The sequence below is a fragment of the Mus caroli genome, chromosome 4 (assembly GCF_900094665.2).
Source record: "Mus caroli chromosome 4, CAROLI_EIJ_v1.1, whole genome shotgun sequence".
In the NCBI taxonomy this organism is placed as follows: domain Eukaryota; kingdom Metazoa; phylum Chordata; class Mammalia; order Rodentia; family Muridae; genus Mus; species Mus caroli.
Genome location: NC_034573.1, coordinates 139,130,878 through 139,146,694, shown reverse-complemented (window position 1 = coordinate 139,146,694; position 15,817 = coordinate 139,130,878). Strand labels below are relative to the sequence as shown.

The following is a 15,817-nucleotide window of genomic DNA, read 5'->3' as shown; positions in this document are numbered from 1 at the left end:
TTACGGATGGTTGTGAGCCACCATGTGGTTGCTGGGATTTGAACTGGGGACCTTTGGAAGAGCAGTCGGCGCTCTTAACCACTGAGCCAGCCCGTTTTTTTTTTTTTTTTTTTAATCACATTAGGGATGTAGTTTGTTATTTTAAATGGTTAAAGCACTTTATGGTTATAAGTATTTTATTCAAATCTACTTTATGTTTTCTGCCCCTTTTACTGTATTGGCAGAAGACTCTAAAAGGTTATGGCTTTAGGTTTTGATTTCATGGTTTTGAAATATAAATGGTGGATATAATATTTTATTTTGTGCCCTTTTTCCTTAATTTTTGAAGTAGGATGCTTTCAGCAGATGAAGGCTACTCTGGTATCACTGGGCTTTTTGCTTTGTGTTTTTGAGGCAGAGTCATACTGTGCAGCCTTAGAAGTTCTCAGATAATCATCCTCCTGCCTCAGCCTCGTGAGTGGGATGATTACAGGCACGAGCCACCATGCCTATTCCATCATGAGGATTTTTAACAAACCCAAATCTGCTTTGCTTTTGAGAGAAGCTAATATAAAGTCGCAGGGCCCCCACACTGATGCGTTAATTATAGCTGCAGGCAGAGCCTTGGGAGTCTGCCGACAGCAGTATAATTACTGCATTAGTGACTTTGAGATATTAGATAAACAAATGTATTCTGCAGAATAAAGGGCTTTAAATACAAATCTTCTCTTAACAGCCTTGTTTTCTAGGGTTCCATAATGAAAACATTTTGTATATTTATGCTGTGGTAACACAGTTGTGGGGAGGAGTAAAATAAAGTATTTAACAGACTTTGGAAGGCTAAGACTTTTACATGACTTAGTTTTGTGTGAGTGTAAACACTGAATGCACCACACACCGTGGTGCTTCATGGAGGTCGGGGAGTAAGGGAGTCAGCTCTCTTCTTCCATCATGGGGGACACAGGGACCAAGCCAAGGGGGGTTGGTTGTTTGTTGTTTGTTGTATTTGATTTACTTATTCAGACACACCAGAAGGGGGCATCGGATTCTATTACAGATGGTTGTGAACCACCCTGTGGTTGCTGAGAATTGCACTAAAGACCTTTGGAATTGCTCTTAACCACTGAGCCGTCTCTTCAGCACCCTCCCCCCCCCCACCCCAGGTTGTCTCTTGATGGCAAGCATCTTTCCCTGCTGCGCCATCTTGCCAGTCCTCTAAGTTTTAGCTTTAAATATATATATATGTGTATGTACCTGTGTAAGTTTATTTGTGTAGGAGCCCAGAGAATCCAGCAGTTGTCAGACTCTGGGGAATGGGAATTAGAGGCGGTTGTGGTCCTTTGCAAGAGTGGTAAGCACCTAACTGCTGAGCCATCTCTCCAGCCCCTTCTGAAGTTAATCTTTACTGAAGTGATTGCAAGAAGGAGATCAGGATTAACTCTGGTTCATTACTAAACTAAAGTCAGGCCTTTGAGACACGTGTGATGATTGCTTTAACGATGTTCATCTAGATGGTAGATAAGGACACCATCCTGCTCTTTTCTGGCCGCCTTGAGGTAGACAGTGTTGACTGTGGCATGAGAATTAGGAGTTTGAACACAAGGCAAAGTGAAGAATTTCTGGATGAAGGGTCATTGATTTGGGAAGAAAGATACATTCAGACCTCGGGAGTTGTAGCTGCTTTTCCGATGTATAAAGGAGGACCTGGAAAGCAGCCTGCGATAAGACTTAACTTTGGTGGTGACTGCAGGTGTTCAGGGGGGGAGGGGGAAGGAACACAACTTTTAGGTCAGCCTGGGCTGAGAGCGTGGCCTGACCGTTCCCCAAGTGTGTAATATATACATAGTGCATATGTACATGTTTTTAATTAGGAAATGTTTTAATCTTCAAGATAATACACATATAAATACAAAGAATAAAATAAAAAAAAAAAAGTAAATCTAAAGAGAAGGATGGGAAGGCAGGCTCGTTGGTTTTGAGTGTGCGCTGCTCTGGCAGAAGGTTTCAGTTTGCTTCTTAGTGTCCACACTGAGCCTCACAACTGCCTGCCTGACTCCACTTGCAAGGGGTCAGACACCCTTTACTGGACTCAGGTCCCCGAACTCACATCCCACATATACCCCTATAGACACACACACACACACACACACACCTGAAAAACAATCCAAAGAAAGAATATGGTGGCTCAGTGGTTAAGAGAACTTAGAGAGGACCTGGGTTTGATTGCCAGTACCCAGAGGGCGGTTCACCCCATCTGTAACTTCAGCTCTCAGGCACCTAACACTCATCTTTTGCCCTCGGCCACCAGGCAAAACTCCCATACAAGTTTAAACATTTTTTATAAATTGTATAGATAGATACAGAACTTAAGAAGTAGAACATAGGGGCCAGAGACACTGCCCAATGGTTAAGAGCACTGGCTGCTTTTCCACAGGACCAGCATTCAATTCCCAGCCCCCATTCTGTGGTGAACAAGCATCTGTAACTTGGTTCCAGGGCATCTGGTGCCCTTCCAGCCTTTCAGGCATGAGGCATATGCAAAGTGCATAGTCGCACATGCAAGCAAAACACCCAGACACATAAAATTACATTATTCGTAAAAAAGAAGTAGGAATTACCATGTCTTCTGTATTTTCTGATAACTCTTGCAATGATGTTGACTTTTGTACTATTTTATTTTTGTCTGCACTGTGCAGACAAACAAACAAGAAACCCAGCTTGGTTGTATTACTATAAGAAGCTTCAAAGATGGACAGAAAAGCTTGTTAAGGAGGAAGAAAAGGATTTTGTGTGAACTTGCTGTATTCTGATATAGATTGTTTTTGTTTTTTTCCCTCAGGGATGACAAGTCAAGGTGTAGGCACTAAGAATTGGTACTTTTTCATGTTCTGACAGAACTGTAACTGAACAAAATATGGCTTAAGTGTGTGATAACAGCAATGTCTAGATGTCAGAGGTGTTTATTAACCGTCTTTTGAGTGGTAAAGGCTGACTCCAGGGCCATGCCTCCATCTCATTGTTCTTGCTGGTTTTTTAGCTTGGACTCTTAATTTTTGTTTTCTTGGTAGTTTGTTGTCTTATTGTTAAAACAGAGAAACTTTAGGGGAATAAAGAGAGTTTTAAACAACACCTATGGTTTAATTTAGGGGGTAGCAATATGCATATAGCCATATACATATACAAATATATAAAATACCCTCCTGTTTCAACTTGGTAATCTTGATATGTGCAAAGCTAATTGTGACAGCTCTGCAGAGTCAAATTCTAGATCTGCCGCTAGCTATTTCTGTGGCCTGAAGAGTATTGAATTTTCTGTGATGTTTTTTTAAAAAATGGGATGAGAAAACATTTGCCTCAATTGAGTGCTTGAGAGGATAAAAAGGTTACGAAACACAAAATACTATGGGTTGGAGTAATTACACCTTCAAATGCTGGCTGATATGTTGTACTCTTTTGTTAGACTTTGATTAGATTACCATTTATTTGTAGGGAGATGTTCTTTCTAGAACCATGTCCTCTGGTCACATGATTATGTGTAATGTGAGCCTTATTAATACTCTGTCAGCATTTGAGGTTGGAACATAAGTATGTGGCTGTACCCAGAGGAATCCAGCAAGAGGGAGAGCTAAGCTCCATAGCAACTGTTGCTATTTGTGTCCGCTACATCAGCTGCCCAAAACACACTTACTTTTTAATCCTGTTTTCACTGAGAGTTTGGGATGTAGCCTTGCCTCAGCAAAGTGAGTTGGTTGAGTTGTCCAGTCTCCGAGTGGATTTTATGGTCACATGTTTGGGAGTGTCTGTCTCGTGAAGTGTGAGGTGATAAAGCTTTGTGCGTGGGAAAGGAAGGAGCGGCTTCAGCAGCCAGTCAGTTGCTTCCATGTGGAGCGGCAGCGTTAGTTATGTGAAAAGTCATTTTCAGTGTGTAGTCAGATTTATGATCTATTAGTGCTCTGTGGTTCTGCATAAACACCCATGCACACACATACATGTAATAGACTACATGTTGTCTACTGTGGATTTTAGAAACCCAAACTTGGCTGTGCTTTTTTTTTTTTTTCATTACAAAATGCTTTTTTGAAGTAGATAGCAAACACTTCACAAAGACTTTATATCACATTGGGTTGGATTAATGTAATAATACCTATCTAAGTTTTATTTCTAACATGTTGAAACATTTCATTCCTTATGACATGCTTTGAAATAGAAACTGCTAAGTTTTAGCTGCTAACTTAGCAAGGGATTCAGTTCTGGAGGATTTATTGAGAAGCTGTTACATACTAGGCTCTGTTCTGAATACTGGTAACACCCAAATGAGTGTTGTGGTGTGATTGTGTGTGTGTGTGTGTCCAGTATAAATTGCCCTCTTAAACAATGATAACCTTTTTTTTTTTTTCTTGGATTGCCCTGTTAAGATTCAATAGTATAAATGCACTGTTTGGGATGATTTAAACATATAGTATAATATATTGAGCTAATGAACTTGATGGACTTAACATAATTAAATATCTTTATTCTGTAGGTATTATTAACCCAAAGAACCCAAAGGAAGCACCAAAGTCCTTCAGCTTTGACTACTCCTACTGGTCTCACACCTCGGTGAGTCTGCTGCCTCCCTTTTCCTTCCTTGGCTTTTTCTTATCCTTAATTGTTCCAAGGTCCAATTCTAATTTTCTGATTGTGGTCAGGGATGAGTTCGCTGTGTGTGTTTGAGGGAGAGGTGTTGGGTTTTTTTGTTTGGTTTTTGTTTTTAAAGACAGAATCTCATTGCCCACATTGGCATTGAACTCACTATATATTCTAGGCTAACTTCAACCTTGGGACAGTATTCCTGACTTACCATCTCAACTGCTGGAATTACAGGCATGGGCTACAACACCTAGCTAATAAATTCCCAGTTCAGAAGTTCATTTAAAAAATTATTTGTTCATTCATTTATTTGTGTGCATGTGTTCACATGTGGAAGCTAGAGGTTGGTATCTGGTGTCCTCCTCTGTCACTTTCCACCATATTGAGCCAGGATTTCTCTGAACCTGCAGCTCACCGACTGGCTAGCCTGTCTGGTCAGTGATGCTTAGGATCCCCTGACTACTTCCTAGCTCTAGGGTTAAAACACATGCTACTGTAGCTTTATGTGGATACTGGGGTTCTAAACTTATTACGCTTTTGTGTTTGCACGGAACCACTTTACCCACTGAGCCACATCCCCAACCCCTTAATCTATCTTAATTTTAATTTTTAAAGACAGTTGTTTTGAAGCCCTGGTGTGGTGGCATATACCTTTAGACCCAGCAGTCAGGAGGCAGAGGCAGGTGGATTTCTGTGAGTTCAAGGGTCACCTGGTCTGCAGATTGAGTTCCAGGCCAGTGGGAGCTACACAGTGAAACTGTCTCAAAAAACAAAAAAAGAAAAAATGAGACAGGGTCTCACTTGGCCTTGAATTCCTCACCTTCCTTGCCTCCTCCTTCACAGTGATGAAATTACAACTGCACCCAGCCATGAATTTAGTTTTGCTATAGAGAATACTACCTAAAGAATAAAGTATTTACTTTAATCAAGTATTTTGATTCTTCCCTGACACCTTTTGTCAATGAAGAACCAAATCTTGCTGACTTTAAAGACTGCTTCTTTTTTTGTTTGTTTGTTTTTGTTTTTTGAGACAGGGTTTCTCTGTGTAGCCCTGGCTGTCCTGGAGCTCACTCTGTAGACCAGGCTGGCCTCGAACTCAGAAATCCACCTGCCTCTGCCTCCCGAGTGCTGGGATTAAAGGTGTGTGCCACCATGCCCAGCTAAAGACTGCTTCTTCACTTGAGCTTACTTCCATTTCTGTGCTTCTGTTTCTTAGGCATTTTAACTTTTTCCTGTTCTGTGAGGAGAGATGTTCCAACTCTCCAGAGCCTAATTATCAAGGAAAGGGTTGAGGGAGGAATTGAAAATGCTCTCCCCCAAAGTTGTATCTATTAAAAACAGCCACACTCTTTAGAGTGAGTTTATATGTGAGCCTGACCTCTGGGCTGCTGTTCTGGTTTTCTACTGAAGAGAGTCGTGGAGCTCTAACCCTACAGTGTCTTCTGTATGTCTGTATAAAATGGAAAAAAAAAAAGACACGTAGAAGGTTCTTAAAAATGTGTAGCATAGCTTAAATGACTAGTCTGATTCCAAACAATTTTTAAAACATGGAAGCAGTCAAATGTAGGACAGAATACTAGTAACATGCCATAACTTTTTTTCCTAATCTTTACAGCCTGAAGATCCCTGTTTTGCATCGCAGAATCGTGTGTACAATGACATTGGAAAGGAAATGCTCTTACATGCCTTTGAAGGTTATAATGTCTGTATCTTTGCCTATGGGCAGACTGGTGCTGGGAAATCCTACACGATGATGGGGAAACAAGAAGAGAGCCAAGCTGGAATCATCCCACAGGTAAAGGACCGAGTGTTAGCATCTCTGCCCATCAGTACTTTCCATCTCGGATTGCTTTTTGTTTAGTAAAAACATACTCAGAGCCTCTGATATGCAAGGCCCTTAGGTGGATAACCCGTCTACTCCCCTCAAAGTGCTCACTACCAAGAGGGAAGATTAACAGATACACACATAGACTTTAAGATGGGGAAGCTAATGTTTTCTAAGACATTGTTGTTTCTGCACTGCCCTATATCCTATCTTTTAGTGTTCTCAGGTTTTTTCTTAGCTTTTTTTCTGAATGTTAGAACACTTAGGAAGTGTTGGTCTAAAGAATGTGCTTTTATTAGACCATCTAAAGACTGCCATATCCAGGGATCCATCCCATAATCAGCTTCCAAACGCTGACACCATTGCATACACTAGCAAGATTTTGCTGAAAGGACCCAGATATAGCTGTCTCTTGTGAGACAATGCCGGGGCCTAGCAAACACAGAAGTGGATGCTCACAGTCAGCTATTGGATGGATCACAGGGCCCCCAATGGAGGAGCTAGAGAAAGTACCCAAGGAGCTAAAGGGAACTGCAACCCCATAGGTGGATCATTATTATGAACTAACCAGTACCCCAGAGCTCTTGTCTCTAGCTGCATTTGTATCAAAAGATGGCCTAGTCGGCAATCACTGGAAAGAGAGGCCCATTGGACTTGCCAACTTTATATGCCCCAGTACAGGGGAATGCCAGGGCCAAGGGGTGGGGGTGGGTGGGTGGGAGACTGGGGGGGAGTGTTTTGGGGACTTTTTGGATAGCATTGGAAATGTAATTGAGGAAATTACCTAATTAAAATAAATAAATTAATTAATTAATTAATTAAAAAAAAAAAAGAATGTGCTTTTATTTCCTTTTGTTGTTGTTGTTGTCGTTGTCCTGAGGATAGAATCCAAGCTACAACCCAGTTCTGTCCCTTTATTTATGTGTGTGTGTGTGTATGTGCGCACTATCACATCCAGTTTATGGGGTTGCGGTACTCCTGCCCAGGGCTTTGAACATGCTAGGCAAGCACTTTACCAACTGAGCTCCACACCTTATACTCTCTTTAGACTGTAAGTTTTGATAGTGATAAATAATGTTGGAGCTAAGTCTTTGGTTTTTGCTTGCTTTTTTTGCCCTTTGAAACATTTTTATTATTTAGCTCTGGCTGTCCTAGAACTCACTAAGTAAAGCAGGCTGTCCTAGAACTCACAGAGAGCCCCCTGCTTCTGTCTCCAAAGTACTAGGATTGAAGGTATGCACCCCCACATGTTGGCGTTGCAGTTAAGTCTTTAACCATAACTTGGCTATGTTGAGTCACTGTTATTGCTGTAGTGATATTAGTAACGTAAGTACAGTATGAAAAATCAGATTTGGATAAATGGGGGTTTCTTCCTAAGGAAATTATCAGTTTTCTATCGTTGGAGGAGAATAACAATCAGGAGCCTATCAGAGTATATAACATTTTTATTTAAAATATTGTCTGAAGTGAATGACATATCCATTTAGAGAGAAAAAAGAAAGAATATCTTATTAACTAACCCACCTAACCCTGTGGATAATGCATTGCGTCGGATCTGGGCTGTTCACGGTTCGTTTCTTTCTGCTTTCTTAGTTGTGTGAAGAACTCTTTGAGAAGATCAATGACAATTGTAATGAAGAAATGTCTTACTCTGTAGAGGTGAGTCTAGCTGTTACTGAAACCAAAGACTTTTATATTCCTGCTCCTCCATTCCCGCCCCCTCCCCCGCTGTGTACAGGGTCTCTTAACTCAGTCCTGGTCTCAGTGTATCAGTGTAGGTGAAATTCACTATGTAGAACCAGCTGGCCTCAAACTCACAAAGATCTGCATGCCTCTGCCTCCTGAGTGCTAAGATTATAAATATGTGCTACCATGTCCAGCCTTCCTCTATTATTTCTTTAAAATATCATTAGTTTTTTTATCTGTCTGTCTGTCTGTCTGTCTGTCTGTCTGTCTGTCTGTCTGTCTCTCTATCATGTGTATTCACGTAGGTGCCACGATATAGGAATGGAAGTTGGTTGCCAGAGTTGATTCTCTCCTTTCACTAGGGGACCTCATGCCATCTGCTGGCCTCTTCCAGCAATTGCACTCTGAGGGATATATACAAGCAGATATACAAACATACACAGAAGTAAAAATCTGAAAATCCCATTTTAAAAACTTCCATGATAAAAAACAAAAACAAAAACTTCCATGATGTGTATGTACATTTTACACTGTTATTTTTTATTAGCATACAATAAAATATATAATGTGTTTCATTATATTTTCATATTCTTATATAATGCATCTTGATCATATTCTCTTCTCACCCTTTCTTTTCTTTCTTCCACTTTCACTGAACCTCTGTTTTTGAACTAGTCCTTCATATCTTCTTGGGGGAGGGTGTGACCCAATGAGCACAGGAACCTGGGTAAGGGATTATTTACAGAGGCACGGGCAACTTACCAGCAACTTCATTGCTGAAGAAAATGTCTCTTTTCCCTTAGCAACCCTTGCTCATACTTCAGGGAGGGATGGAGCCTCACGGGCCCTACCCTCTAGCAACTCAACTGCCTGTGAATTCTCAGAGAGGGATGGAGATTTGTGAACTCCTTCCCTTCCATTTCAGATGCTGACAGTACAGTCTTGTGCAGGTCATCACAGACCTTGTGAGTTCATGAGTGCAGGGGCCAAGCCATGCCCAGAAGCCAGAGTTGTACAGCATTGTCCCCCTTCCTCCAGTTCTTCCGTCCTTCTGGCCTCTCTCCCACTGTGTTCCCTCAGCCTTGGATGGGGTGATGCGATGCTCACTTGGGGCTGAGCACTCAGCAGTTGCTTAGATTTGCACAAAGTTCAGACTCGAGTAAAATTCATTGGGCTGATCTTACATAACCAACAAGTCGCCTTACTACTTATGAGGAATGACTACTCACATTTGCACGCCAGCATACTGTTTTTTGTGGAAATCCTGATGAGCAAGGATGAGCAAGGGATTAGAGGAAAGGGAAGTGACTGGACAAGTCCTGCTTCAGATTAGGAAATTACAGCATGGTTCCTTCACCACCACCATAGCCGTGTCCTATTGATGGGACAGGAATGCATGGAGTGTATCTTCTGAGCCTTCCTAAGTCTTCTTTAAGCCATTGTCCTGGTGGATCCATTATCCATTGTTAATAGCACTGTGGTCAATCTTAAAAGGTTAGTTACTGGGCAGGGGAGACAGCTCAGTTCAAAGTGTTTGCTGTAAAGAAGCCAGGCTGGTGGTGTGAACATGGAATCCCAGCTCCAAGCAGGCAGGCATGCCCACTTCCCTGCTGCTCTCTTACCTGATGCTCCATGCCAGTGAGAGACCCTATTTAAAAAAAAAAAAAAAAAAAAAGGTGTATGGTACCTGAGGTAGGACACCCAAGATGAGATTTACCTTAAGCATGCACAAGCATGTTCACATGTGTGCCCATTTAAACACACGCAAAGCAAAAGAATTCGTTGTTGTTTTCTCTGCAAACAGAGAAGACAATTTAATTTTAATTAAATTGGTTTTAATTCTGATAAAAATAATTAATTTCTGGGGCTGGCTCAGCAGTTAAGGGCACTGGCTGCTCTTCTAGAGGACCCAGGTTCAACTCGAAGCACCCACATGGCAGCTCACAACTGTCTGAATCTCTGGTTCCAGGGGATCTGACACCCTCACAGACATACATACAGGCAAAACACCAATGCATATAAAATAAGTAAATTTAGAAAAAGAGAAAGAGAGATAGAAATATTAATTTCCAGGCTCTTGGAATAACCTCACTTTAAGCTTTAATACTGATGGTAATATGGATTTTTAAAATGCCAATAAAGCTGGGTGAGATGGTACATTCCTGTAATCTCAGCACCTGAACGGTAAGGCAGGAGGATTGCAAGTTTGAGGCCTGGTTTAGCTATAAAGACCCTGCTTCAAAAGAGAGGGGTACTAATAAAGTTCTACTAAAAATATATTTTCTGCCTAAGAAAAATAGCCATATGTATACCTGTTTGCCTCTTCCTTCTTGAGAAAGACTATTTCTGACCCATGCGACATGATATCTGCACACATTGCCAGTAGAATAAAGGACCCGCGACTATGGTGTTCTGACCTAGAATTGTACAGCTTTTGAGAATTTGCTTTTTTTAAAAAAAATAGATTTATTTATTTATTATATGTAAGTACACTGTAGCTGTTTTCAGACACCCCAGAAGAGAGCATCAGATCTCATTATGAATGGCTGTGAGCCACCATGTGGTAGCTGAGATTTGAACTCAGGACCTCCAGAAGAGCAGCCAGTGCTGTTAATTGCCAAGCCATCTTTCCAGCCCTGAGAATTTGCTTTTAAATGAGACAGAATCTCCTCTTTTAGTTTAGGCTGGCTTTGAAGGCATGTTTTTTCTGTCTCTGCCTCCTGAATACTGAGTTTTCAAGGTCTATATCACTATGTTTAACTTTGAAAAAGTGTTTAATGTGTATATATCTTTTCTAGATCCTTTGATTTACTTTAATAAAATGTTCCTAGGTGAGCTACATGGAAATTTACTGTGAGAGAGTACGAGATTTACTGAATCCCAAAAACAAGGGTAATTTGCGTGTGCGTGAACACCCGCTTCTTGGACCCTATGTGGAGGATCTGTCCAAGCTGGCGGTCACCTCCTACACTGACATCGCTGACCTGATGGATGCTGGGAACAAAGCCAGGTATGGTGGGAACAGACTAGAGGCTGATCTAATAGACTAATAAATACACAGACTAGTGCTAAGCCTTTGGCATATTTTGAGGTTCTCTCATTTTCAGGTGAGGATTGAAGCAACAATTGTAGCCATGAAAGTCGCCTTAGCTGTAGAGCCTTGAGTCTGGGGACGCTGGGGATGTACAGGCTGTAGTATATTAAGTAGCTCTCTTCATTAAAGTGCTGCCTTGTGGAAACAGGTCAGAGCTTTGGTTAACTCTTAGGTATTGACTAAGTTATGGTAAAATGTTAGCTGTAATATCTAGATGAGGTAACTGATTCTAGAATAAACGAGCCAGTTAAGAATAAAAATTAAATGCTCTGGTGATTACTTGAGGGATAGCTGGAGTATGAAAAGTGATTCTGATGTGCATTGCCTTTTGAGTTGTGGGGAAACTTGGTGGGTGCACAACGAAGACAGCAGTTAGAGCAGTTCTGTAAGTGACAGTCCTTTAGTCGCAGTAAGGGTCAGGTGATTGTCCTGCGCGGTTGTATAGAGCCTTCTGTCCATTGTAACTCTGATGGTTTTTTTTTTTTTTTTCGGTTTTTCAAGACAGGGTTTCTCTGTGTAGCCCTGGCTGTCCTGGCACTCACTTTGTAGACCAGGCTGGCCTCGAACTCAGAAATCCGCCTGCCTCTGCCTCCCGAGTGCTGGGACTAAAGGCGTGTGCCACCACGCCCGGCTTTCCATTGTAACTCTGATGGAAGAATTCTCTTGTCAAATTGGTCACCTTTGTTTTGTTTAGGACTGTGGCAGCTACCAACATGAATGAGACAAGCAGCCGTTCTCACGCTGTGTTCACCATTGTCTTTACCCAGAAGAAACAGGATCCTGAGACGAACCTTTCTACTGAGAAGGTGGGAGAACTGCGGATCGCTGAGGTTGTGAAGGGATTTTGTGGAGAGCGTTCTTTTACTGGTGGCAGTTTAGACAGGCTCAGTGTTGTTCTCTCCCTTAAAGGGAGTGGCTTTTCATTCTACTCACCATTTATCTCATACCAGTTTCTAGTGTGCTGGGTCTGCCATGGAGCGGAAAGATAGAAAACACAGTTAAGAAAATGTAAAACTTTGGGAAAATAGTGTATTTTATGCAAATCAGTTAAGTGGGTCTGTTGGGGGAAAATACCTTTTCTTCTTGACTACACCACAGTAGTGTTCCTTGATAAAGCTGCTGCAGTGATGTCTGCAGGTGAATCGGCAGGCAGAGTGTGCTTCATTCCGGGGAAATTACTCTGGACCGACCCACTCTAATTTGTTTAAGTTCCTTTCTTTGCTTGCTTGTTTGTTTTTGTTACTGAGACCTGAACCAGAGTCTATTGCATGATGGGCAGGCACTGCTACTAAGCCATTCCTAGCCCCCGGTTTCCCTTGTCGCTGCCGGGTTTTCTGATATCAAGGACAGAGGCACATCAGGCATGCTAGGCCAACTCTCTGCAGCCATGTTGGATTGTTAATTTCTCACTTCATTAGTGGTCACATGTTACGGAGCCTGGAATGAAATTGCATGCTCTGAGTCATGGGCTAGGCCAACTCTCTGCAGCCATGTTGGATTGTTAGTTTCTCACTGCATTAGTGGTCACATGTTACGGAGCCTGGAGTGAAGGTGCATGCTCTGAGTCATGGTTTTGCTACTCTTTAGTTACATAACCTTTAGCAAGTTACCTTACTCCTGTGCCTCTGTAGCAACTGGAGAGAGTTGTTAAAGGGATTACATATTAATGTAGGTTAAGTGCATATAACAGTGTCTGCCACCAAGTAGCCACTCAATTAACTTTGTTGTTGAAACTAATAAAAAGAATTATGATGCTGAACTTAAAATGTGAGGTTTCTCTCAGCTGGGGTAGGGTGGGTTGGGGTGCTCGGAATTGAATATAAGGTCTCACTCCTGTTAGAAACTCTGCTTTATTTCAGCTAATTGAACCTAGGGTATCCCTTCTGGATATTTTTGTCTAAACTGTCCTGAAATTTTTTGAACAATTTCATTGAGGAATTATAAAGGTGTATAATAACTTACACATATTCAGAGTATAAAATTTGACCATTTTTGATGTATGCTTACATATGCAAAATAATTAGCTTGCTGAGAATTTCTGTTACTCCAAAAAGTTGCTCTGTGATTTTGTAGTATTTCTTTGTCTTTTCTTCTACATCATCCATACAGTTCTTAATATGCTTTTGTCACTATAGATTAGTTTACATTTAGTATAGTTTTATGTACATTAATGTATGTATGTATGTATGTATGTATGTATTGCTCGATTTCTTTTGCTCATAATGATTTTGATATGTTTGTGTTATGTCACTAGTTGGTTCCTTTTCATTGCTTGCAAATACTCCACTATTTAATTTTGCCTTGTACTTTGGCCCTATGAGATTTGTGTCCATACATGTGTATGGAGATTGGTTTTGTTTCTTGTTTTTCTGAGTACGTGTTTCATTCTTTAGTCCAGGTTGACCTTGAACTCACTCAGCTTCGTGATTCTCTTGCCCCCCAAGTATTGGGGTTACAGGTTATACACACCATGCCTAGCTGGCAAGTTGAGTTTTATTTATATTGGTGAATACTTAAGAATGGAATAGAATCTTGTGGCCGATGTGTGTTTAGATTCTGGTCTGGGGTTTGTTTTAAGTTAGTTTCGTTTTGTCTTTTGAGTCAGGGTCTATTATGTAGCCCTGGCTGTCCTGGAACTCATTGTGTAGACCAGGCTGGCCTTGAACTCGCAGAGATCTTCCTGCATCTGTCTCCTGAGTGCTGGTATTAAAGGCATACTTAGCTTCTTAAGAAACAACTAAACAATTTTCAGAATAATAAATTGCCCCCAGAAGTAGATAAGAGCTCCACGTTCAGTGCTTGATGTTTCATATGTCAGTTTCATAGGCTTCATGTGTGTGTTTGTGGATGTGTTGTGTGTGGATGCACATGCATATACATACAGAGGTCAATGTGCATTAAGACACAGACTCACCACGTACCCTTGGCTGGCCTGAAACTTGCTGTGGAGACCAGCCTGAACTAGAATTCACAGAAATCCATCTGTCTACGCTTCCTGGGTATAAGGACTACTGTTTGTTTTGTTTTTTATTAGGTCTTGAACTCCTCTGAGCTCATGGATGGTCCTCTCGCCTCTGCCTCCTGAGGTGCATTAGAATCACAGTCATGTGCTACCACACCCAGCTATCTTGTTTACTTTTTAATTTTCATGTTCTTGCTCTTTACCTAGGTCAGTAAAATCAGCTTGGTGGATCTAGCAGGAAGTGAACGAGCTGATTCAACTGGTGCCAAAGGAACTCGATTAAAGGTATTTATTTTAGTAAGATGGTCTAGTCAGTCAGTGTTTGTATCATGAGGCTAAACTATGGCTCGGGGCTGAATCTACATATTGCCTAGTTTTACAAATAAAATTCTATCAAGAGATAGCTGTGTCTTTTAATTTATATATTGTTTATAGTGGCATTTACAATATTATTTACTTTGATACAGGTTCTCAGGTAGTCCTGTCTGGACCTTAACATGTAGCTAGAATGAGTTTGAACTCTGAAGCTCCTGCCTCCATCTGCTACCATGTCTCCTATGTGGTCCTGGTGCTTTGTGTGGGCTGGTCAATCACACTACCTACCAACTGAGCTGTATCGCTAGCCCCCAAGACTGGTTTTATGCTGCAGTGGCAGAATTGCACCAGAGACTATGTGGCATACAAACCTAATTTTTAAATTTAATTTTTAATGGAAAAAAATCCCAATTATTGATCTATAATTTCAATAAATGATAAGTTAGATAATAAAATACAAAAGACTTTATGGTCAAGAGTGAGGGTTATATTATATGTGGAGAAATGGGCAGAATTTGGCCAGATGGGAGAGACAGTGAGGAGAATAGGATACACAAGCTACAGACGTAAGAACAAGTCTGAACTGGAGATGCTGTTTAACAAGGACAGGCCTTTTGTGTTGGTAGCTGTGGGAGGAAGGCTTGCTTCTGTGAGATCCTGCAGCATAAGCATCTTGAAAGCAGAGATGTTTGGGAGATGGGTGAATATCACCAAGCAAGCCGAGGAAAGACCAAAGGCTGCAGGCGTCGTTAGAACTTATATTGTAAAAAGCAGAGATGCTCAGCTTGTAGCAATATGAGTGGTGTGCAGTAGTAGAAATTCTTTGTTGTAAATCTTTCATGTTTGCTGTTTATTTTAGGAAGGTGCAAATATTAATAAGTCTCTTACAACTTTGGGCAAAGTCATTTCGGCCTTGGCAGAGGTGGTAAGTTTCCTGTTTCTCGTTAAGAGGAGGTGTGGGCTCAGCAAGTGAGCTTGTTGATTCTGTGTTTCTCTACGAAGGGCGCACAGGTTTTGGCCTTGTTATGTGATTTAAATTTTTTCCAGGTAGGACTAGAGTATGATGTAATTTGTACTGAGAGGAGAATGATGACAACTGTAGCTGTCTGACTTCACACCTCATAATAACCAGATGTGTCTTTGTAGGTTTCCCTCATCGTCTCCAGGTTAGAGATGTAGTTTTGGAGGGTTTTGAACAATGTGGCTGTGGAGAATGATGTTGGTTTAGAAACCAGTAATGCATATCCTTAAAGTACAGTCAGGTGCCACTTAATGAGATGAGTGCATTCTTAGAAATGTGCCATTCACTACTCTGTCACTGTAGTAA

The 15,817-nt window shown here is 41.2% G+C and overlaps 1 protein-coding gene across 9 annotated transcripts in view; it reads left to right on the top strand.

Moving 5' to 3' along the window:
* Kif1b (kinesin family member 1B) overlaps window positions 1–15,817 on the top strand; it is a 123,826-nt gene that overhangs the window by 24,756 nt on the left and 83,253 nt on the right. For all 9 annotated transcript variants that reach the window (XM_021161570.2, XM_029476043.1, XM_029476045.1 and 6 more), the window contains exons 3-9: window positions 4,502–4,578; window positions 6,224–6,403; window positions 8,027–8,092; window positions 10,951–11,129; window positions 11,908–12,019; window positions 14,383–14,460; window positions 15,350–15,415. In XM_021161570.2, the coding sequence (XP_021017229.1) occupies window positions 4,502–4,578; window positions 6,224–6,403; window positions 8,027–8,092; window positions 10,951–11,129; window positions 11,908–12,019; window positions 14,383–14,460; window positions 15,350–15,415 (758 nt within the window). The remainder of the gene's footprint in view (window positions 1–4,501; window positions 4,579–6,223; window positions 6,404–8,026; window positions 8,093–10,950; window positions 11,130–11,907; window positions 12,020–14,382; window positions 14,461–15,349; window positions 15,416–15,817) is intronic.